At 48.7% G+C, this 24,740-nt stretch overlaps 1 protein-coding gene across 3 annotated transcripts in view; it reads left to right on the top strand.

The window, feature by feature from the left end:
- PRKCA (protein kinase C alpha) overlaps positions 1-24,123 on the top strand; it is a 90,194-nt gene extending 66,071 nt beyond the window's left edge. The window contains exons 4-19 of one of the 3 annotated variants that reach the window (XM_069952474.1): positions 2,400-2,511; positions 2,890-3,018; positions 6,217-6,373; positions 7,801-7,935; positions 8,013-8,106; positions 10,414-10,446; positions 14,935-14,958; positions 16,156-16,299; positions 16,774-16,947; positions 17,023-17,114; positions 17,506-17,568; positions 17,658-17,796; positions 18,960-19,040; positions 19,258-19,365; positions 20,139-20,279; positions 21,084-24,123. In XM_069952474.1, the coding sequence (XP_069808575.1) occupies positions 2,400-2,511; positions 2,890-3,018; positions 6,217-6,373; positions 7,801-7,935; positions 8,013-8,106; positions 10,414-10,446; positions 14,935-14,958; positions 16,156-16,299; positions 16,774-16,947; positions 17,023-17,114; positions 17,506-17,568; positions 17,658-17,796; positions 18,960-19,040; positions 19,258-19,365; positions 20,139-20,279; positions 21,084-21,248 (1,791 nt within the window). In that variant the 3' untranslated portion in view covers positions 21,249-24,123. The remainder of the gene's footprint in view (positions 1-2,399; positions 2,512-2,889; positions 3,019-6,216; positions 6,374-7,800; positions 7,936-8,012; positions 8,107-10,413; positions 10,447-14,934; positions 14,959-16,155; positions 16,300-16,773; positions 16,948-17,022; positions 17,115-17,505; positions 17,569-17,657; positions 17,797-18,959; positions 19,041-19,257; positions 19,366-20,138; positions 20,280-21,083) is intronic. The other 2 variants (XM_069952476.1, XM_069952477.1) reach the window with 2 other exon arrangements.
- The last annotated feature ends 617 nt before the right edge of the window (positions 24,124-24,740 follow it).

Here is a 24,740-nt window from a genome sequence, read left to right as displayed (position 1 = left end):
TCCTCTACACACTGCTCCTGTATAATGCTCATTCCTCTATACACTGCTCCTGTATATCCTGCTCATTCCTCTATACACTGCTCCTGTATCCCGCTCATTCCTCTATACACTGCTCCTGTATATCCTGCTCATTTCTCTATACACTGCTCCTGTATATCCCGCTCATTCCTGTATACACTGCTCCTGTATCCCGCTCATTCCTCTATACACTGCTCCTGTATCCCGCTCATTCCTGTATACACTGCTCCTGTATCCCGCTCATTCCTGTATACACTGCTCCTGTATCCCGCTCATTCCTCTACACACTGCTCCTGTATATCCTGCTCATTCCTCTATACACTGCTCCTGTATATCCTGCTCATTCCTCTATACACTGCTCCTGTATCCCGCTCATTCCTCTATACACTGCTCCTGTATCCCGCTCATTCCTCTATACACTGCTCCTGTATATCCTGCTCATTTCTCTATACACTGCTCCTGTATATCCCGCTCATTCCTCTATACACTGCTCCTGTATCCCGCTCATTCCTCTATACACTGCTCCTGTATACTGCTCATTCCTCTATACACTGCTCCTGTATATCCTGCTCATTCCTGTATACACTGCTCCTGTATCCCGCTCATTCCTGTATACACTGCTCCTGTATCCCGCTCATTCCTCTACACACTGCTCCTGTATACTGCTCATTCCTCTATACACTGCTCCTGTATACTGCTCATTCCTCTATACACTGCTCCTGTATACTGCTCATTCCTGTATACACTGCTCCTGTATATCCTGCGCATTCCTGTATACACTGCTCCTGTATCCCGCTCATTCCTGTATACACTGCTCCTGTATCCCGCTCATTCCTCTATACACTGCTCCTGTATCCCGCTCATTCCTCTATACACTGCTCCTGTATCCCGCTCATTCCTCTATACGCTGCTCCTGTATCCCGCTCATTCCTCTATACGCTGCTCCTGTATCCCGCTCATTCCTCTATACGCTGCTCCTGTATCCCGCTCATTCCTCTATACGCTGCTCCTGTATCCCGCTCATTCCTCTATACACTGCTCCTGTATCCCGCTCATTCCTCTATACACTGCTCCTGTATCCCGCTCATTCCTCTATACACTGCTCCTGTGTCCCGCTCATTCCTCTATACACTGCTCCTGTATCCCGCTCATTCCTCTATATACTGCACCTATATTCTTTATAACTTCCCCCATACATGATGAGGCTTTTTCTATGGATCGGTGGTCTCTTTGCAGTCTGCAATGTAGCCGGCAGGGAAGGGGTTACACGGTCCGGTATGTGTAAATATTCTCGCTCGTCCTGCGCCGTCCTGCAGCCTTTATGACTTTATAAGGATGTGCCGACCGCGGGGACATCAATCTCCTCATCCTCCATCACTGCCCGCTGTATCCAATCCTATGTGATACCGACCGCTGTGCTGCTGTATCTAACCTGTGATGTGATACTCTACCTGTATCTGAGTCTGTCAACTGTGAAACTGCTGAAACTTGTATCCAAGCCTATCAGGTGGTGTCAGATGTGGCTGCGTATTCAGATGGGCTAGTGGAGGGAACTGCACCTGGCCATTTTAGCAAGGACATGCTGACACCTGGTGGTGGGAATGGAATTACACTCCACACTAGTGGCAAGTGGAGGGTCAGAGGGATATCATGCTGATGCCTGGTGGAGGGGCAGAGGAGTGACACGCTGACGCCTGGTGGAGGGGCAGAGGAGTGACACACTGACGCCTGGTGGAGGGGCAGAGGAGTGATACGCTGAGGCCTGGTGGAGGGGCAGAGGAGTGATATGCTGAGGCCTGGTGGAGGGGTAGAGGAGTGACACGCTGACGCCTGGTGGAGGGGCAGAGGAGTGATATGCTGAGGCCTGGTGGAGGGGTAGAGGAGTGACACGCTGACGCCTGGTGGAGGGGTAGAGGAGTGACACTCTGACGCCTGGTGGAGGGGTAGAGGAGTGACACGCTGACGCCTGGTGGAGGGGTAGAGGAGTGACACTCTGACGCCTGGTGGAGGGGTAGAGGAGTGACACGCTGACGCCTGGTGGAGGGGTAGAGGAGTGACACGCTGACTCCTGGTGGAGGGGTAGAGAAGTGACACACTGACGCCTGGTGGAGGGGCAGAGGAGTGATATGCTGACGCCTGGTGGAGGGGCAGAGGAGTGATATGCTGACACCTGGTGGAGGGGCAGAGGAGTGATATGCTGACACCTGGTGGAGGGGCAGAGGAGTGATATGCTGACACCTGGTGGAGGGGCAGAGGAGTGATATGCTGACACCTGGTGGAGGGGCAGAGGAGTGACTTGTTGACGCCTGGTTGAAAGGTATACTGTAAATATACTTCTGGTGCCTGGTGGTCCGCCTATCACACGTCTTCTCTATTCTCAGGACCCCCGCAGTAAACACAAGTTCAAGATCCACACGTATGGGAGCCCAACGTTCTGTGACCATTGCGGATCCCTGCTATACGGCCTCATACACCAGGGGATGAAGTGTGAGAGTAAGTAACTGCCGGGGGGGGGGGGGGGGGGGGTCAACCGATAATGCCCTGAACCAATACATTGTAACAAAGCCTCAGCTGTGAGAAGTATTCAGACTGAGGAGCATATATCTTTAGTATACATCATTATATTATATACGTGTTGGTGTAGACTCAAACCCCTCATTTACATATAGGCGCCATGTTTTATTTTGCACATATGATCATGGCTACAGTTACATAATAGGCTCCACCACCAGGGGGAGCTCACTGCATACTGGTTATACACACAGCGGCCTGCAGTGAGCTCCCTCTGGTGGCAGTCAGGACCATGACATTACTGCAGAGGGTTTGGAGCTGTGTGTCTGTGGGTAACCCCAGCTCTTATCTTCCCCACAGCGTGTGATATGAATGTTCATAAAGTCTGCGTGGTGAACGTTCCGAGCCTGTGCGGGATGGACCACACAGAGAAGAGGGGCCGCATCTTACTGAAGGCCGAGGTGATCGGGGACAAGCTGAATGTCACAGGTGAGCCCCCCTGTCAGCCATGGGGACTACAGTCTATTACTCTCTGGTATCAGCCATGTCAGGCTGGAGAAGTGACTGTAGGACAGGTATATACATCTATTACTCTCTGGTATCAGCCATATCAGGCTGGGGAGAGGTGACTGTAGGACAGATATATACATCTATTACTCTCTGGTATCAGCCATGTCAGGCTGGGAGAGGTGACTGTAGTACAGGTATATACAATCACTCTCTGGTATCAGCCATGTCAGGCTGGGGAGAGGGGACTGTAGGACAGGTATATACAATCTATTACTCTCTGGTATCAGCCATGTCAGGCTGGGGGGGAGGTGACTGTAGGACAGGTATATACAGTCTATTACTCTCTGTTATCAGCCATGTCAGGCTGGAGGGAGGTGACTGCTGTTACACTTAGATCTGGAACCTGCAGCCGTGTCATTCCCACCTATAAATATAAGAAAGTTGGGGATCTCCAGCTTCATAAAACGTAATTCTTTATTAATTCGTCATCATCTAAAACAAACACTTAAAAACACGCCGACACGTTGTGAGGTGACCCCTCTTAATCATGGCCCACCTGTGATCATTCCCACCTGTGCCTCTAGGGGAGCTCTTCTGTGGCCTGTGATAGTATTTGGCATCTGCTGTGACCTGTGATGTCATCGTCCCTGCATCCTTCTCAATAGATCTCTTATCTTACACCACAGTAGGTGATTATAAACCCTACTGGGCGTTCCTCTGTATGCCTGTAAATAATCTGCGGTGGGATGGGGGTAATAACCGGTAGGAGACTCGATCAATAAAGTGTATTTACCAAAGGCAGGACACAGCGAGCAAAGCGGTGACACCCGGAGACGTCTCCTCCATATCTGGATGAAAGCTGAGAATGTTCACCAACTATCCTGTACTGATCCCATGGCATCTACTCCTGTAACCTCCAGAGCTGCACTCACTATTCTGCTGTTACATCATGTCTTATTCTCCATTCACCTCCAGAGCTGCATTTACTAGTCTGCTGTTACATCATGTCTTATTCTCCATTTACCTCCAGAGCTGCACTCACTTTCCTTCTGGTTACCGTTTGCCAAAACCTAAATCAAGTTTACGCTCTGGAGGTGACTGGATCACATGGCATATAGCAATGGGAAGAACTTCCATTCTTGCTATTTTTTTATGGGGAATTTTGTGCTCTTCCCCCTCCTCATTCCCCCTATATACTCTGACACTGACAACAGCCTCTCCTGGTCACTGATGTCACCCACAGCCTTGTGTATTATGATCATTTTACTGCTGACTCTATGATGGAACCACACTGACACCTGCTGGTCACAACCTGGAACTTACAGGATTGTATTGAGTCCATAAAAGTAGAAGGAAATCACAGCTCCAAAAAAACGTGAAGGAGTTAAAATGTCCAAAAATCTTTATTCCAAAGCATATTAAAAAACAACCATGTTAAAAACAGCACGTCTACGCATTTCGGGGACAAGCCCCATAATCATGGTCATGATTATGGGGCTTGTCCCCGAAACGCGTAGACGTGCTGTTTTTAACATGGTTGTATGCATGGTTGTTGTATGCTGTATGCTGAGTGTAATCCTCTGTATATATGGACAGTGCACAGTACCACTTCTGTCCTGTATACTGGGTGTAATCCTCAGTATATATGGACAATGCACAGTACCACTTCTCCTGTCCTGTATACTGGGTGTAATCTTCTGTATATATGGACAGTGCACAGTACCACTTCTCCTGTCCTGTATGCTGGGTGTAATCCTCAGTATATATGGACAGTATATATGGACAGTGCACAGTACTACTTCTCCTGTCCTGTATGCTGGGTGTAATCCTCTGTATATATATATATATATATATATATATATATATATATATATACAGTGCACAATACCGCTTCTCCTGTCTTGTATGCTGGGTGTAATCCTCTGTATATATGGACACTGCACAGTACCACTTCTCCTGTCCTGTATACTGGGTGTAATCCTCAGTGTATATATATATATATATATATATATATATATATATATATATATATATATATATATATATATATACAGTGCACAGTACCACTTCTCCTGTCCTGTATACTGGGTGTAATCCTCAGAGTATATATATATATATATATATATATATATATATATATATATACACACAGTGCACAGTACCACTTCTCCTGCCCTGTATGCTGGGTGTATATATATATATATATATATATATATATATATACATACATACACACAGTGCACAGTACCACTTCTCCTGTCCTGTATGCTGGGTGTAATCCTCTGTATATATGGACACGGCACAGTACCATTTCTCCTGTCCTGTATGCTGGGTGTAATCCTCTGTGTATATATATATATACAGCGCACAGTACCACTTCTCCTGTCCTGTATGCTGGGTGTAATCCTCTGTATAAATATACAGTGCACAGTACTACTTCTCCTGTCCTGTATGTTGGGTGTAATCCTCTGTATATATGGACACGGCACAGTACCACTTCTCCTGTCCTGTATGCTGGGTGTAATCCTCAGTATATATATACAGTGCACAGTACCACTTCTCCTGTCCTGTATGCTGGGTGTAATCCTCTGTATGTATATATATATATATATATATATATATATATATATATATATATATATATATATAGTGCACAGTACCACTTCTACTGTCCTGTATGCTGGGTGTAATCCTCTGTATATATGGACACGGCACAGTACCACTTCTCCTGTCCTGTATGCTGGGTGTAATCCTCAGTAGGCCCCATTCACACTTTGCAGCCGCCGATCTCCGCTCAAAGAAGTGACAAGTCATTTGTTGAAGCGGAGAACGGCGGCAGCGGAGGAGCATGCGCCCTCTCCTTTACTCAAAGCAGGACATTGAGCACGGCGGGATTCCGCCACGGAATTCCACTTCTCTCCTGTCCTCTACACACAGGATTAACCCTTTCCTGCACCGCTTCCTCTTCCGTGTATTGATTTCTATAGCATTTGCTCCCTTTGAGTGTAAAGTTAATTCCTGTGAAATGATAATGAGATCCAGGTGCGCCAAACCATCTGCCATTGGAAGGTCACATGACCTGACCCCACCAGTGTATGTACTAGACTAGACTTTTGTGGCGGTGGGGACGGAGTCATGTCAGTCTCATGTGACATTTTGTTTTTATTTCAATTGTAGTTCGAGAAGCCAAGAACCTGATTCCTATGGACCCCAATGGGCTGTCCGATCCCTATGTGAAGCTCAAACTAATACCAGACCCCAAGAATGAAAGCAAACAGAAAACGAAAACCATCCGCTCCACGCTGAACCCGCACTGGAATGAGTCTTTCACCTTGTGCGTCATCTCTCTGGGGCTGTTGGAGCGGGCTGAGGGACTGGGGGTGAGGGGCTGGTGGAACGGGGGATTGGGGCTGTTGGAGCGGGCTGAGGGACTGGGGGGTGAGGGGCTGGTGGAACGGGGGATTGGGGCTGTTGGAGCGGGCTGAGGGACGGGGGGTGAAGGGCTGGTGGAGCAGGGGATTGGGGCTGTTGGAGCGGGCTGAGGGACGGGGGGTGAGGGGCTGGTGGAACAGGGGATTGGAGCTGTTGGAGCGGGCTGAGGGACTTGGGGTGAGGGGCTGGTGGAGCAGGGGATTGGAGCTGTTGGAGCGGGCTGAGGGACGGGGGGTGAGGGGCTGGTGGAGCAGGGGATTGGGGCTGTTGGAGCGGGCTGAGGGACTGGGGGTGAGGGGCTGGTGGAGCAGGGGATTGGGGCTGTTGGAGCGGGCTTAGGGACTGGGGGTGAGGGGCTGGTGGAGCAGGGGATTGGGGCTGTTGGAGCGGGCTGAGGGACTGGGGGTGAGGGGCTGGTGGAGCAGGGGATTGGAGCTGTTGGAGCGGGCTTAGGGACTGGGGGTGAGGGGCTGGTGGAACAGGGGATTGGGGCTGTTGGAGCGGGCTGAAGGACTGGGGGTGAGGGGCTGTTGGAGCGGGCTGAGGGACGGGGGGTGAGGGGCTGGTGGAACAGGGGATTGGAGCTGTTGGAGCGGGCTGAGGGACGGGGGGTGAGGGGCTGGTGGAACAGGGGATTGGAGCTGTTGGAGCACGCTGAGGGACGGGGGGGTGAGGGGCTGGTGGAACAGGGGATTGGAGCTGTTGGAGCGGGCTGAGGGACGGGGGGTGAAGGGCTGGTGGAACAGGGGATTGGAGCTGTTGGAGCGGGCTGAGGGACGGGGGGTGAGGGGCTGGTGGAACAGGGGATTGGAGCTGTTGGAGTGGGCTTAGGGACAGGGGGTGAGGGGCTGGTGGAGCAGACCTAAGAGCTGGGGGTAGGGGATGATGGAGCAGCTTAGGGCTCTACTACATGTAGCGATAATCTGCAGAATCAGACCGATTCAGCAGATTATCGCTGCGTGTAATAAAGACAAGAATTAGCCGATGACATTTGTCATTTATTCCAGCCTAAAAATCATCGGCCACCAGACGCGCACACTACGTGTAATAGTGATGTACGTCCGATGGCTGAACGCCATACCTGTCAATGCTCCCTGGTGTTCTACTCGCTTCTTCCCGCAGCCAACATTGGAACTTCAGAGCCGGTCTGATCACAGCCAATTATTATCTGAGAGGGCTGTTACCTCAGAGAACGGCCTGGGGGGGGGGGGGGGGGGGGGGGGGGGGGGGGAACAAACGGGCCTACGAGGCAGGGGGATGGTGGAGCCGGCTTAGGAGTGGAGGGCTTATGAAGCCACAACCTCACACTCTGCTTGACTTTTGTCACAGTAAACTGAAGCCATCAGACAAGGACCGGCGCCTCTCCGTAGAGATCTGGGACTGGGACCGCACCACCCGGAATGACTTCATGGGCTCCTTTTCCTTCGGGGTCTCCGAGCTGATGAAGATGCCGGCGTGTGGATGGTGAGTGACTTACACGCTCATGTGGGATCTCCCATAATTTTCTGGGTTATCTGACCCTGTTCTCTCTCTCTTTCTAGGTACAAGCTGCTGAACCAAGAGGAGGGCGAGTATTATAACGTGCCCATCCCTGAGGCTGATGATGGCAACCTGGAACTGCGCCAGAAATTTGAGGTGCGGATCTTTATTCCCTGCATTGTGTATAACACCTCTATAACTATTATACTTTTCTCCTTCATCTTACTTTCCATTGCAGAGACACTGGACAATTATAAGGTGTCAGGGAGCTCGGCGGCTTAACCTCATGATGTTTGTTAACATCACAGCGCCCTCTTGTGGCCCCCCACCCTCCTCCACCCCCAGCTCTAGTGCAGATTGTAAAGACCTCCAAATGATTTCTGGAGGAGGATGGATTAGTCCAGGATCTTTAAATATGCCCTAAGGTATTCAGTATAATGCTGGTTTAGTAAAATAGATGGCAGTGCACTGACTATTAAATGGCAATCGTGTAGGCAGTTGACCACTAGATGGCGATGGTTTACTGAAATAAATGTCAGTGCTTTCTACTGACCATTAGATTATGCTGGTGTATAGTAAATGTCAGGGAAGGATATAGATGGCAATACACTATATTGACCATTAGATGATGCTAGTCTAGTGTAATAGATCACAGTACACTATATTCACCACTAGATGATTCTGGTCTAGTGTAATAGCTTGCAGTACACTCTGCAGACCACTAGATGATGTTGGTGTAGTGGAATAGATGGCAGTACACTTTATAGACCACTAAATGATGCTGGTGTGTTGGAAGAGATGGCAGTACACTCTATAGACCACTAGCCAGTGTAAGGAAATAGATAGCAGTACATTAGATACAGCAGTAAATTAGGTGGCTGTACATGTGTTTGACCACAAGATGGCAGTAGTTTACAGAAATAAATGTCAGTACTCTCTATTATTATGTAATACACAGCAGGGAAGGAAATACATGGCGGACCACTAGATGATCCTTGTCTAGTGAAAGAGATGGCATTGCACTCTATAGACCACTAGTCAATGCTGGTCTAGTGAAATAGATGGCAGTACATTAAAATTTACCACTAGATGATGCTGGGGTAGTGAAATAGATGGCAGTACACTAAATTCACCACTAGATGATGCTGGTGTAGTGAAATAGATGGCAGTACACTAAATTCACCACAAGATGATGCTGGGGTAGTGAAATAGATGGCAGAATACTCTGTTCACATGTAAATGGGGATAATGTAATGAAAAAGATGGCAGTACACTCTATGATGGCAATACTATTTGACCACTAGATGACAATGTTGTAGTGTAATAGATGGCAGTACATTCTATGGACCACTAGTTGATGCTAGTGTCATGAAATAGATGGCAGTGCACTCTACTGACCATTAAATGGCACTAGTGTAGTGTACTAGAAGGAAATACACCACTAGATGGCGATGGTTAACCACTAGATGGCGAAGGCTTACTGAAATAAATGTCAGTACTCTCTACTACTATTGTGCTGGTGTATTATAATAAATGGCAGGAAAGTATATAGATAGCAGTCTACTCTATAGAACACTAGATGCTGCTGGTGTAGTGAAATAGATGGCAGCATATTCTGTTAACATCTAAATGGGCATAATGTAAAATAGATGGTAGTACACTCTTGACTATTAGGTGGTGCCGGTGTATAATAGATGGCAATAAAATTTGACCACTAGATGACGATATTGTAGTGTAATAGATGGCAGTACATTTTTGACCACTCAATGGAGATAGTGTAGTGGCGATGGTGTAGTGTCATTGATGGCAGTATACTCTTTGGACCGCTAGATGGGTTGTAGTGAAATAGATGGCAGTACATTTTATGAACCACTAGATGGTGCTGGTGTAATGAAATAGATGGCAGTACACTATATGGGCCACTAGATTGGCTGGTGTTGTAAATTTGATGGCTGTACATTTTATTGACCCCAGATGGTTTACAGAAATAAATGTCAGTTCTCTTTATTGATTATTAGATTTTGCTAGTGTATAATAAATAGCAGTAAAGGATATATATGGCAGTATACTCTGTAGACCACTAGATTATGCTGATGTAGTGAAATAGATAGGTGACCGTTAGGTGATGCCAGTGTATAATGGATGGCAGTACACGCTATTGACTGCTAGGTGGTGACAGTGTATCATAGATGGCAGTACACGCTATTGACCGTTAGGTGGTGCCAGTGTATCATAGATGGCAGTACACTCTTGACCACTAGATGGCGATGACTCTCTTCGTCACTAGGTGATGTGTTCTGTTCACTAACCTCCTGGGTGGTGGTGTACAGTTTGCGTGTGCACGGTGATAGTAACATTGTATCTGTAGGGGGCGCCCTCCGCGTCTCTGTATACACCTGTCTGTGTTGGCTGATGGCCGCCTCTCTGCTGCTGACTAACCATGCAGTTTTTTCTGTCTTCCAGGGCTGTCATATAAAAAATATCCACTTCTTAAAGGTAGCCCTGCTCCTCCCCTCACCGACCCCTCCCCTCAGAGTGATTCTTGTACTTGTAGTGCATCATGTCACTGTGATCAAAGGTTCATTACCACAAAATTAAGTGTATGCACCATATCCCCAATAGGGGAAGAGATCTGTAAGTAGGCATGTTATAAGGTCATTACAAGACGGCGAGTCACAAACCTCATCACAGATCAGCACACTCCTCTCCTGACATCCTCTGTGCTGCTGGGACCCTGCTCCCTTTTGTTTGTCTCTCATCCTGTGACCTCCCCTATAAGATCAGCACACTCCTCTCCTGACATCCTCTGTGCTGCTGGGGACCCTGCTCCTTCCTTTATGTAACTCTCACCCTGTGACCTCCGCTATAAGATCAGCACACTCCTCTCCTGACATCCTCTATGCTGCTGGGGACCCTGCTCCTTCCTTTATGTAACTCTCACCCTGTGACCTCCGCTATAAGATCAGCACACTCCTCTCCTGACATCCTCTGTGCTGCTGGGGACCCTGCTCCTTCCTTTATGTAATTCTCACTCTGTGACCTCCCCTATAAGATCAGCACACTCCTCTCCTGACATCCTCTGTGCTGCTGGGACCCTGCTCCTTCCTCTATGTAACTCTCCCCCTGTGACCTCCCCTATAAGATCAGCACACTCCTCTCCTGACATCCTCTGTGCTGCTGGGACCCTGCTCCTTCCTCTATGTAACTCTCACCCTGTGACCTCCCCTATAAGATCAGCACACTCCTCTCCTGACATCCTCTGTGCTGCTGGGACCCTGCTCCTCCTCTATGTAACTATCACCCTGTGACCTCCCCTATAAGATCAGCACACTCCTCTCCTGACATCCTCTGTGCTGCTGGGACCCTGCTCCTCCTCTATGTAACGCTCACCCTGTGACCTCCCCTATAAGATCAGCACACTCCTCTCCTGACATCCTCTGTGCTGCTGGGGACCCTGCTCCTTCCTTTATGTAATTCTCACCCTGTGACCTCCGCTATAAGATCAGCACACTCCGCTCCTGACATCCTCTGTGCTGCTGGGACCCTGCTCCGTCCTCTATGTAACTCTCACCCTGTGACCTCCCATATAGGATCAGCACACTCCTCTCCTGACATCCTCTGTGCTGCTGGGGACCCTGCTCCTTCCTCTATGTAACTCTCACCCTGTGACCTCCCCTATAAGATCAGCACACTCCTCTCCTGACATCCTCTGCTGCTGGGACACTGCTCCCTTTTTTTTCTGTCTCTCACCCTGTGACCTCCCCTATAAGATCAGCACACTCCTCTCCTGACATCCTCTGTGCTGCTTTTGCTTTACCTCAGATGACCTGTGACCCTGCTTGCCTGCCTACAGATGACGCTGGTATAACAGATCTTCTTCCATTGCTCCTCGCTGTTCTCAGCCCCCGTCATGGCTGCAGGGCAGTAGTCTGTGTTTGCCCCAGGGTGGAGGGGTAACTCTGTACATCACCGCCATCTTGCCTTCTATTTTGTCTCCTGATGAAATAGCTCCCTCACTCTCTGCACCTCTGGTAACTCCGCCCACTCTGAATCCACCATGATACATTTGCTCGGCATATATACTCTCTAGCTGTGCAGGTCTTATGGCAAAGTATATATGATCCCTGGGAACCGCATGCTGCACAGATCTCCACCATGATGATCCGCTCCTGTGTGCTGCATGCCTCGCGCCTCACTGTGTGGATGAGCATGATGGTGTGCACTGTATGAACTGCGCTGGGGAGGATGAGCAAGAATATGTGACTGTATGCAACATGCAGGGGGCGCTCTAGATATCATATACATGTAGTGCAATACACGGCTCATACACACAGTGTCCTGTTATACACAGCTCATACACACAGTGTCCTGTTATACACGGCTCACACGCACAGTGTCCTGTTATACACGGCTCATACACACAGTGTCCTGTTATACACGGCTCATACACACAGTGTCCTGTTATACACGGCTCATACACACAGTGTCCTGTTATACACGGCTCATACACACAGTGTCCTGTTATACACGGCTCATACACACAGTGTCCTGTTATACACGGCTCATACACACAGTGTCCTGTTATACACGGCTCATACACACAGTGTCCTGTTATACACAGCTCATACACACAGTGTCCTGTTATACACGGCTCATACACACAGTGTCCTGTTATACACGGCTCATACACACAGTGTCCTGTTATACACGGCTCATACACACAGTGTCCTGTTATACACGGCTCATACACACAGTGTCCTGTTATACACGGCTCATACACACAGTGTCCTGTTATACACGGCTCATACACACAGTGTCCTGTTATACACGGCTCATACACACAGTGTCCTGTTATACACGGCTCATACACACAGTGTCCTGTTATACACGGCTCATACACACAGTGTCCTGTTATACACGGCTCACACACACAGTGTCCTGTTATACACGGCTCACACACACAGTGTCCTGTTATACACGGCTCACACACACAGTGTCCTGTTATACACGGCTCACACACACAGTGTCCTGTTATACACGGCTCACACACGTTATACACGGCTCACACACACAGTGTCCTGTTATACACGGCTCACACACACAGTGTCCTGTTATACACGGCTCACACGCACAGTGTCCTGTTATACACGGCTCACACGCACAGTGTCCTGTTATACACGGCTCACACGCACAGTGTCCTGTTATACACGGCTCACACGCACAGTGTCCTGTTATACACGGCTCACACGCACAGTGTCCTGTTATACACGGCTCACACGCACAGTGTCCTGTTATACACGGCTCACACGCACAGTGTCCTGTTATACACGGCTCACACGCACAGTGTCCTGTTATACACGGCTCACACGCACAGTGTCCTGTTATACACGGCTCACACGCACAGTGTCCTGTTATACACGGCTCACACGCACAGTGTCCTGTTATACACGGCTCACACGCACAGTGTCCTGTTTTACACACGGCTCACACGCACAGTGTCCTGTTTTACACACGGCTCACACGCACAGTGTCCTGTTATACACGGCTCACACGCACAGTGTCCTGTTATACACGGCTCACACGCACAGTGTCCTGTTATACACGGCTCACACGCACAGTGTCCTGTTATACACGGCTCACACGCACAGTGTCCTGTTATACACGGCTCACACGCACAGTGTCCTGTTATACACGGCTCACACGCACAGTGTCCTGTTATACACGGCTCACACACACAGTGTCCTGTTATACACGGCTCACACGCACAGTGTCCTGTTATACACGGCTCACACACACAGTGTCCTGTTATACACGGCTCACACACACAGTGTCCTGTTATACACGGCTCACACACACAGTGTCCTGTTATACACGGCTCATACACACAGCGTGTTGTCATATATTGTTCTTACGTACAACAATGTATGTCATATGTACAGTGTAGTGTCATACATACAGTGTAGTGTCATATAAGGCTCATACATACAGTGTAGTTTCAAACATGGATCATACATACAGTGTAGTGTCATGTACGGCTCATATATACACTGTAGTGTCATACATGACTCGCACATACAATGTAGCATCATACATCAGCTCATATTTACAGTGTAGTTGCATATATGGCTCCATACATAGTGTATTGTCATACAGGGCTCATACATACAGTATAGTGCCATACATACACTGTATTGTGATACACTGCCTCATACATACAGTGTAGTGTCATTCACCAGGTCATACATAGTGTAGTGTCATGTACGGCTCATACATACAGTGTAGTGTCATGTACGGCTCATACATACAGTGTATTGTCATACAGGGCTCATACATACAGTGTATTGTCATACAGGGCTCATACACACAGTATAGTGCCATACATACACTGTAGTGTGATACACTGCCTCATACATACAATGCAGTGTCATTCACCAGGTCATACACCAGGTCTTACACTGTAGTGTGATACACTGCCTTATACATACAATGCAGTGTCATACATACAGAATATTACATGTTGAACATTCTCATACTGGTATATGATGACTGGAGCCTTCAATGCTGCAGTTTCCTGTTTTCCTCACTAGAGGGCGGCAGATCCCAGATTATGGATTTCTTCCCATGAAGAGAAGGCGTCCGATGAGACGATTACTCCCCAGCGCTGCCGTATTTGCCTCTGCTGGATCCTTAGTTCTTTTTAGTCATAACCGCAAAGTAAATGATTTTTCCACCTTCAGACAACTTTGTGTATTGATCACGCTGTGCTCCGTCATCCCCCTTAAACATTTATGTATGTATTTAAAAATGGGGGCAGGGCTGGGATACATACACGTATCACTGGGACATGAACCATCATAGCTGTGAGGGTGGGGGGTGTGCAGGAGATACCAGGTAAGCTGTGTGCACTGTGTGTTGCAGAGCTAGAGTTCTCCTTTAAGACGCACCCATGGGGCTAAAATCAAGATTCTCTCCCTATGGTTACAGGGCAGACGGCCGGCCCCGGATCAGGTGCGTCCGTAGCCATGGAAGTAAGATGGTTTGCATGCCTTACCAATAACACTTTGCTGTGAGTGGGGGGCGCGTGTTGTGCTGTGACCCCCGACCCCCGTCCTACCAAAGGGAACTCGCCTCAGAATGTTAAACAAGTGCGGGGGGGGGGGGGGGCTGTTCACTGCATCATGTGACCCCTGTGAGTTCTGATTGGCTAAGAGCCCCTGCTGTTTCTAGGGGGCGGGTTCCCATCATGAGACTCACCCATAGAGTGTGATGTTTGCCAGATATGGGAGGAGCTTCTAGGTGGGCGTCACCTCATTGGTCAGTGGTGGGGGAGGTATCACAGGAGAGACCCGCCCACCAGCTCCTGATCACATCTAATGTCATTCACCTCGTAACAGTGGCGCTGACAACTAACCTCCCTAACTGCAAGGTATTAACCAGTTGTCACCTGATGTGTTCATTTAGAGGGCTCAAATGGCAGATAACAGAGCAATGACCACAGCAGCGTCCTTTGTGTTATTATGCTGTATTCCACTAGGGGGCAGGAGATTGACACCCCTTCAACATTTGGCCACTGGGTGGCAGTAAAGAGATGGCATTACTTGTGTTCACCCCAGCACTCTGCAGGGCCACCTACAGACTGCTGTATGTACAGGGCCACCTATTGACTATATACAGGGACCTAGGTGGTTAAGTGTCCCTCCCCCGCACGCGGCAGCCTTCAGTTCCTCAGCGCGGAGCAGTAATTATCGCGTCCTCTAATGCAGAAGGCGGAGCAGATGTTGATGTAATTATACTGTTCTTAGTTATTACTCCTGCCGCGGTTCAGCCGCTCACGTCTCCTGGGGGCAGGATTCAGCATTAAGTAACCGTCATAGTGGCACCCCCTCCCCCGCTCTGCTCTACTTTTGATACAATGAGGGGTTTTCTCCAGACCTTAACCTCATCACTGCCAGCGCTTACAGGAAACTAGCCAGGCAACAACTGGGTTAAATGTAAGATGGCAGATTTAAGGTTCTAGAGAATTATGGGAAACAACTAAACTGCATGGGGGCCACAGTGCACGGGCAACAGGGTGAGGGGCCCACGGGTCGTGTGATGTGCTCGGGGTGTGCCCCTGTAGAGAAGAGGAGCCCGTTACAGTTGACAGCACAGGACACCGCTCCATCTCACACTTTGTTTCTTCTCTTTTTCTTTTTTTTCCACCAGAAAGCCAAACTGGGCCCCGCAGGCAATAAGGTGATCAGCCCCACGGACGATCGCAGAGCCTACGTCCCCTCCAACAACATAGACAGCGTCAAGCTCACAGACTTCATCTTCCTAATGGTGCTGGGCAAAGGAAGCTTTGGAAAGGTGTGGATACTCAGGGGAGGTGATTAGAACTGTGGGGGCAGGGCTTAGGATGCAAGCTGATCATAATTTCATGAACTTATAAATGGGGGAGATGTCAGCTGAGAACTGGTCCTCAGGGGAAGTGATTAGGACTGTGGGGGTGGGGCTTGGTAATTATGATGCTCAGAATTTTATGTAGTTATGAATGGGGGGGGGGAATATGTCAGCTGAGCACTGGTCCTCAAGGGAAGTGCTTAGGACTGTGGGGGTGGGGCTTGGTAAGTATGATGATCAGAATTTCATGTACTTATGAAAGGGGGATATGTCAGCTGAGAGCTGGTCCAGGGGAAGTGCTTAGGACTGTGGGGGTGGGGCTTGGCTAGTATAATGCTTAGAATTTCATGTACTTATGAATTGGGTATTTGTCAGCTGAGAGAGCATAGGGGCAACAGAGCGTGGAAGTGCTGAGCTGATGACCCCTCCCCTCCTTACCAGGTGATGTTGGCGGAGAGGAAGGGATCGGACGAGCTGTACGCCGTCAAGATCCTAAAGAAGGATGTGGTGATCCAGGACGATGATGTGGAGTGCACCATGGTGGAGAAGAGAGTGCTGGCGCTTCAGGACAAGCCCCCCTTCCTGACTCAGCTGCACTCCTGCTTCCAGACAGAGGTAAGGGGAGGCAGTGTGGCAGCCATGGAGGGAGGACCCAGAGACCCCAGTGACATTGTCCTTTCTGTGTCCTAGGACCGCCTTTACTTTGTCATGGAGTACGTGAACGGAGGCGATCTAATGTATCATATCCAACAAGTGGGAAAGTTCAAGGAACCTCAGGCTGTGTAAGTGCAGGGGCCCCTGAGAAGGCAGTGCGGCAATGCAGTGGTTAAGCAAGATGCCGTGACTTCAGATCGCTTCAGAGGATTTAGAGAGAAGCACAGAGCGCTCTGCGCGTTACACACGGCTGTATCTGATCTGTTCTACGAGGACATGGTCACGTCTATAATTAGTGATGAGAGCGTCTCTTCTGCCGTCATCTAGACAGCAATCGTTTATGGACATGTGACCCCATGACCCCAGATGTGTGTGGAGAGTCAGTTTCTTCAGTCTGCCATCACATGATGATTTAGCACTAGTGGGCGGTCCCTAATATCTGAATTGGGGGGCACTTATGATGTCATCTGAAGGGGAGGGTATCTCAAGTGACGTGATCATGTGACCTCTCTCTGCCAGGTTCTACGCGGCTGAGATCTCGGTCGGCCTGTTCTTCCTGCACAAGAAAGGAATTGTTTACAGGTGAGAGCGCCCCCTTTTGTCACCATCACTTAAGACATCCCACGCCTCGTACCTCCACCCCCTATCACTGCTCTCATTTCTTCACTCAGAGACCTCAAGCTTGACAATGTGATGCTGGACTCTGAGGGCCACATAAAGATCGCCGACTTCGGGATGTGCAAGGAGCATATGGTGGACGGGGTGACCACCCGCACCTTCTGCGGGACCCCGGACTACATCGCCCCTGAGGTAACCGAAGCTGCACAGAGGATCATTAGAAGGCTGCAGGCTCTGAATAGCAGGGGCTTGGCGGGGGTCCCAGACCACTCCTGACCTTTATAATATAAGCTCCAATTACAGAATAAAGGGCGAGCGCTCTGAGGATCGGGCCCCGGGGACCCCTGCTGAGTTCTGAACAATCGCCCTGAAAGTCCAGTCCCTCTGTGGGTTTGTTGCGGCGGTGGAGGGGGGGGGAATCGGTTGACTTTCTGCCGCTTCTATATCCGGCGCGGAGGAGTCATTATCTTCCTCACACTTCACTCTCACCTGACGATGAAAGAGCAAAGAACAGAGGGAAGAAGAGAGCGGGGTGGGGAGGGGAGGATAAAATATATATACAGTGCTAGAGATGTCTACAGTCTATTACTCTCTGGTATCAGCCATGTCAGGCTGGAGAGAGGTGACTGTATGACAGGTATATACATCTATTACTCTCTGGTATCAGCCATGTCAGGCTGGAGAGAGGTGACTGTATGACAGGTATATACATCTATTACTCTCTGGTATCAGCCATGTCAGGCTGGAGAGAGGTGACTGTAGGATAGGTATATAAAATCTATTACTCTCTGGTATCAGCCATGTCAGGCTGGAGAGGTGACTGTAGGACAGGTATATACATCTATAACTCTCTGGTATCAGCCATGTCAGGCTGGAGAGGTGACTGTAGGACAGGTATATACATCTATTACTCTCTGTTATCAGCCATGTCAGGCTGGGGAGAGGGGACTGTAGGACAGGTATATACAATCTATTACTCTCTGGTATCAGCCATGTCAGGCTGGGGGGAGGTGACTGTAGGACAGGTATATACAATCTATTACTCTCTGGTATCATCCATGTCAGGCTGGAGAGGTGACTGTATGATAGGTATATACATCTATTACTCTCTGGTATCAGCCATGTCAGGCTGGGGAGAGGTGACTGTAGGACAGGTATATACATCTATTACTCTCTGGTATCAGCCATGTCAGGCTGGGGAGAGGTGACTGTAGGACAGGTATATACATCTATTACTCTCTGGTATCAGTCATGTCAGGCTGGGGAGAGGTGACTGTAGGACAGGTATATACTATCTGTTACTCTCTGTTATCAGCCCACTATGTTTACCTCACTATCTCTCCTCTCTTCTGCAGATTATCGCCTATCAGCCATATGGGAAGTCTGTGGATTGGTGGGCATATGGCGTGCTTCTCTATGAGATGCTTGCAGGTCAGGTGAGTATGCAGAAGCCATATTGTCCCCAGTCGTCTTCTCTGGGTTTGGCTCCTCATGCCTGCCCTGCTTTGTCCTCACTTTCCCGCACTGATGCATTTTAATGTAATAGATAAGTAACTGAAATATGAAGAAATAGGTAAATGTGGGATTTGTGAGGAGGGATGTAACTACGGTCGGGTTAGGACCACCACTATAACTCCCATCCTCCTCTTGCAGCCTCCGTTTGATGGAGAAGATGAGGACGAGCTCTTCCAGTCGATTATGGAACACAACGTCTCTTATCCGAAATCCATGTCCAAGGAGGCTGTGTCCATATGTAAAGGGGTAAGAGACAGCAGGAGACGCCGTGGAGGGTTTGTCACAGTGTAGCAGTCTGCAGGTCACAGAGGAGAGATGTTCCCATTCACTGGCAGCAAGCAGAGCATACAGTGATCTGTGTATCCAATATCAGAGTCAGGTAGCCCGCTGCTCACTCATCCAGAGAGACGGCGACCGCCATAATAACTGCTTTATTATTTTGTGACTGGAGACGTCTCTGCAGGACAGGCGCTGGATGTCATCGCCGCGTTCCCATAGAAACTATTAAATGCTCAGACAGCAAGTTAACCCCTCCCTGCCTCTACACTGCGCTCACCGAAGTCCGTAATGAAAGGTTTACATAACCAGGGAAAGGGGACCCTGTCAGCCGGATGTAGCCGAGACCTCGTGGTAGAGAGAATGGCGTTCACGTGTTATCAGTGGCGTGTAACCAAGAATGTAAGAGAGAATGGCGCTCACATCTTATCAGCTGTAAATATCCTCAACTTATTATAGAGGCACTCTCTTAAAGTGACACACTCGTTGTTGCCCATAGCAACCAAAGCTCACCTTTTATTCTTCACATTGCTGGGGTAAAACGAAAGCTGCACCGTGATTGGTTGCTGTGGGAGCAGTTTGGTTGCTAGAATCTTCCTATAAGATGCAATAGAGGACGGAGCCACAGATGTACATCCTGAGCCTCCTGCTTCATGCATAGAGTAGCAGACTGACAGACACGTTAGTCATGGTCACATGACATGGCGGCAGTGTTACCTGCTTGTTGATGTCTTTCCTTACAGCTGATGACCAAACACCCAGTGAAGCGTCTGGGCTGCGGCCCAGAGGGCGAGAGGGACATCAGGGAGCACGGCTTCTTCAGGAGGATTGACTGGGAGAAGCTGGAAAACAGGGAGATTCAGCCGCCCTTCAAGCCAAAGGTGGTAAGTAACTGGGGCCCTAAACTGATGGTCGGGATCCCACCTCCCAGACTGCACTGCAACATGCTGGGGATTGCAGGACATACAGGATACAGAACAAAAACATCATGCCTTATCCTCCAATTACCTCCAGAGCTGCACTCACTATTCTGCTGTTACATCATGTCCCATTCTTCAGAGCTGCACTCACTGTTCTGCTATTACATCATGTCTGCTGTTACATGATATCTTATCTCCAGTCACCTTCAGAGCTGCACTCACTGTTTTGCCGTTACATCATATTATCCTTTCCATTGTCTTATACCTTAGCTCTGGAGGTGACTAGAGTATAAGCCATCAGTACAGCAGAGCTGGCGGCGAGCGGTATACAGTCGGGTGCAGGGAGGCAGATGACACCCCATACTGTTCCGGCGGAGGCGGCGTCTGTGATCTTCGTAGCTCTATATAAAGATGAAGTGTGATCACAGCCTCAGTACCGCCGTCACACTCTGCTGATGTCAGCAATATTAGGACAGGGACCGGAAACCGCAGACGTGGATGATACAAACATCTGTCACTCTAGGGGGAGGGGTGGGATGGTATACAAGCAGATAGGGGCCACCATTGTAGGTAGCCCAACCAGGGTCTATGATTGCCCTCAATCTCTAGTAATCCTGGGAGACCCTTAAAGAACACTGTATGATGTTAGTACAGGACCTTAGGGGGCAGAGCATGACAGCATGGAGAGTCCCTGCCATTCTCTGCCCCCTCTGAATCATTCTGTGTCTGTTGTTCTGCATAATGTGACTTTTCCCTCCTCCTCCCCAGTGCGGCAAAGGAGCCGAGAACTTTGACAAGTTCTTCACCAGAGGCCAACCCGTCCTGACACCCCCCGACCAGCTGGTCATCGCCAACATTGACCAGGCCGACTTCGAAGGCTTCTCCTATATCAACCAGCAGTTTATACATCCGAGCCTCCAGAGTGTGGCGTGAACTTGGGCATCACAAACTGTCGGGAGAAAAAGCAACAACCCTGAAATTTTTAAGATTGCCATGTAACAAAAAAAAAAGTAAAAGAAAAAAATCCTGAAAATTCCGGGGTTAAAATCTATTGAAGGATGTAAAAAAAAAAAAAAAAAAAATTAACACATAATTGAATGTTATATTCCGGAAAATAATAAGCGTCCGAGTGGCTGCGTCCTCCGCACTAGATTAGGATTTCAAGTGCGTCATTGCAAAGGAAGTGATGAGAGGTCATGACCTCGGCTGTCTTCCTGTCAGCCCCGCCTCCTTGTGGGGCCGCACCGTGCTAGCGCGGCAGACGGTACAGACGACGAGCTTGAGTCTGTGTTCAGTGCGATACTAGAGGCCATTCGAGGGCCCACATATCCGATCCCCTGATCCTGTCCCATCTAATAATTAATGGGGTCCCAGATCAGAAAACATGGCGGTGGGCGTGTCTTATTTACTGGATGAAGGTACTGGGATCCTGGGGAGGGAAAGTCTTACTGATCACAGAATGAGGTATATTACAAACCTTTATTACCTTTATATTTTGTTGGAGGGGAGGGGGTGATGTGATTCCGGAGTTGTCCGCATGTTTATGTCCTGTATTCGCTCTTCATTCTGTGGCCGCGCCGGTCTCCTTGGCGAGTATTACCCAGAGATTTTTATATATTTTAAAAATGAAAAAAAAAAAAATCCTCTGAACTGTGTCTGAATTATTTTATTTTTTATGTTTTCTGATCATTTTTATGTTGTTTGTGTTGATTTTATGTATTTTGGGAAGAAACAAACCCTCCCCTCTTTCGTAAAGTTTTTTGACTCCTGGTTGCCGCGGTGATGTCTTCTCCATCTTAGCGGCACTCAGAATGTATCAGAAAGATCTTCTATATTTCTATATGAATATTCTTCTTTGTCCCAGAAACGGCCAATTTTTTAAAAAATATATCAATTTTACTTTTGTCTTTGTGCGGTTGCATGTTGGCGGCGATGCATGTGCGGAGGCAATGCATGCGAGAGAGATTGCGGTTCGGTTTTGCATGTACGATCTCATTAAATCCTCATATAATTTACAGAATGGAAATTTCTGCTGTTTTTTTTTTGTTTTGTTTTTTATTATTATTTGCAGTAAAGAAAACAATTTTTAGAAAAATTCACCATTTGAGATTTGTGCCAAAAATTGAGATTTTATCAGTAATTTGTAGGCTCCACTATTACATCTTCAGCGATTGTGGGCGGTGCAGTTGTAGACTCCACCCTTTGTATGTCTTCATCATTTGTGGGTGGTGCAATTTTAGGCTCCACCCTATTTTTAATTCTCAGTCATTGCGGGTGGTGCAGCTGTAGGTTCCACCCCCAATTACATATTCAGTGAATGTGGGCCGTGCAGCCATAGGCTCCACCCCCTGTTACATTCTCAGTCATTGTGGTGAAGCTTTAGGTTCCACCTCTTTTTCTTCTACTTAAGCCAAATAAAAACCTGATGATGTCACTTAGTCCTATGTTCCCAGCGCAGCTGTGGAGGAGCCACGTTGCCTTTACTATACTGTACACTGCCGCCTGGGCTGTACAGACTTGTAGGCCCCTCCCACTCGGGAAGAGGAGGGGTCAGAATGATGATGGAATACATGGTACAGGGCCACAGGCAGTCTTAAGATGAGGAATTTTGGCTGCACAGTAACTACCCCTATCACCCACCCTCTGTCCTGCACTGATGTTAAAATCTCATGTAGTCAGTGAAGAAAATATATTAAAGCTTGAAAACTGTCAGCATGCTGCTGTTGATGGATCTTGCCCTGCTTATATCACATATATGTGCAATTGGTACCATATGAATGCTGTAACTACACAAGGTACTAGGGATTGGGGGGGGGGGGTATCATAGTGTAAATAGGGTGATATAGTATTCCAAAGGGGGCCCCATGGGGCGGTATGTTACTGCATAGGGGGCCACAGGGTGGTATAATACTGCAGAGTGGCCACAGGGTGGTATAATACTGCAGAGGGGGCCACAGGGTGGTAAATTACTGCAGAGGGGGCCACAGGCTGGTGGTATGATATTGCAGAGGGGGGCCACAGGGTGGTAATATAATGCAGAGGGGGGCTACTGAAGGGCTATTACACCACAAAGAGGCCACAGCATGGGGTGTAATGGTGTAAAGGGGGCCGTAGACAGAGTATGATAGTGTAAGTGGGACCACAGAGGACTATTAGAGTATAATCAGGGCCCAGTGGAGTATTATAGTGTGCTGAGGGTCACAGGTTTATGGTGCTGGAAAGAGTATTAAGCTTATCAACTGCCAAACACATCCTGAGCCCATTCACCACAGGACACCAGTATACACTAGAGAGGCCTAAGGTATCATCACATCCATCCGCAGCAGCTTGCTGATGGTTTCCAAGAGATTTCCTGAGATGCTGGAGTGACTTTGGGAGCAGGTTTTCCTGCTAGGATGGAGGTGGGGTGCAGTGGGGCAGCCTCTGTGCTGCTCCTACATATCTGAATTGTGTTAACTGTGAATTTCTGTCTGAATTAGTTCCTCAGGTTGTGGGCGCCATCAATATGTCGCCCCCTGGTGTCCAGTGTTTCAGGTATACAAATATATCGACCATGTTGTGGGCTTAAGCAGCATTCAAGGTGACTTGGGTTGACCCGTGCCATCACACAAGCCTTGGTGATGTCAGCAGCACAAGTGGGGTGGAGCCTGCAGGGTCATGTGACATCTGGAGCACAATACACTTGGTGCGGACAGTGGGGTGGTCTGCTGCCGGTAGGGGGGAATAATTGTAGTTCGCTCCCCCATTACATTAGCTTCCAATACATGTAACCCAAGCAATGTCTTTTCAATAAACTCCTCTTGTTGTACCTGACGTGTCTGTGGTTCTGTCCAGTGGATGATGGGCATTGCCTGATCATCAGAAACACCGCCTGTGTGTCTATGTATTATGCTTAGTTACATGTCTTATAACCAGACTCCCCTTCCCCCTCAAGACCACTCTGTCCCCTCCTTTGGGGCCGTATTAGACAGCCCGATTACTATAGTAAATAAGCGCCGTGTCCTTGGGGCCCTTGCTCTAAAAGTGTAAAATAATAAAGTTCATAAATTACCTCTTAACTTTCTCCAGTGTTCTTTTCTTCTGACCCTTGTTCGCAGCTTCCAGTGCAACTTCAGAGCCACGTTCTAAAGTGACAGGCCAATCACTGGCCACGGCCGTCCCATCCCAGCCTGTGATTGGCTGAGCAGTCTGTCACTGCAGAGACCAGCCCTGAAGTTGTACTGGCAGCTGCGGGTAGAAGCAAAGAGGGGGGACGCGTGGCCAGCGGCTGACTTCTTTTGGTCCTGACCTAAAATCATCATCAGCCAATGATTGCTGTCTTTATTACATGGAGCGATAATCTGCCGCATTGTCCTGATTTGGCAGACTATCGGTCCATGTAATAGGACTGTAATACGCGGCACAAGCTGCCTGGATGTTCTTTAG

The sequence above is a fragment of the Dendropsophus ebraccatus genome, chromosome 14 (assembly GCF_027789765.1).
Source record: "Dendropsophus ebraccatus isolate aDenEbr1 chromosome 14, aDenEbr1.pat, whole genome shotgun sequence".
NCBI lineage: Eukaryota > Metazoa > Chordata > Amphibia > Anura > Hylidae > Dendropsophus > Dendropsophus ebraccatus.
Note: the sequence above shows the minus strand (reverse complement) of the source record. Positions and strands in the feature narration are given on the sequence as shown.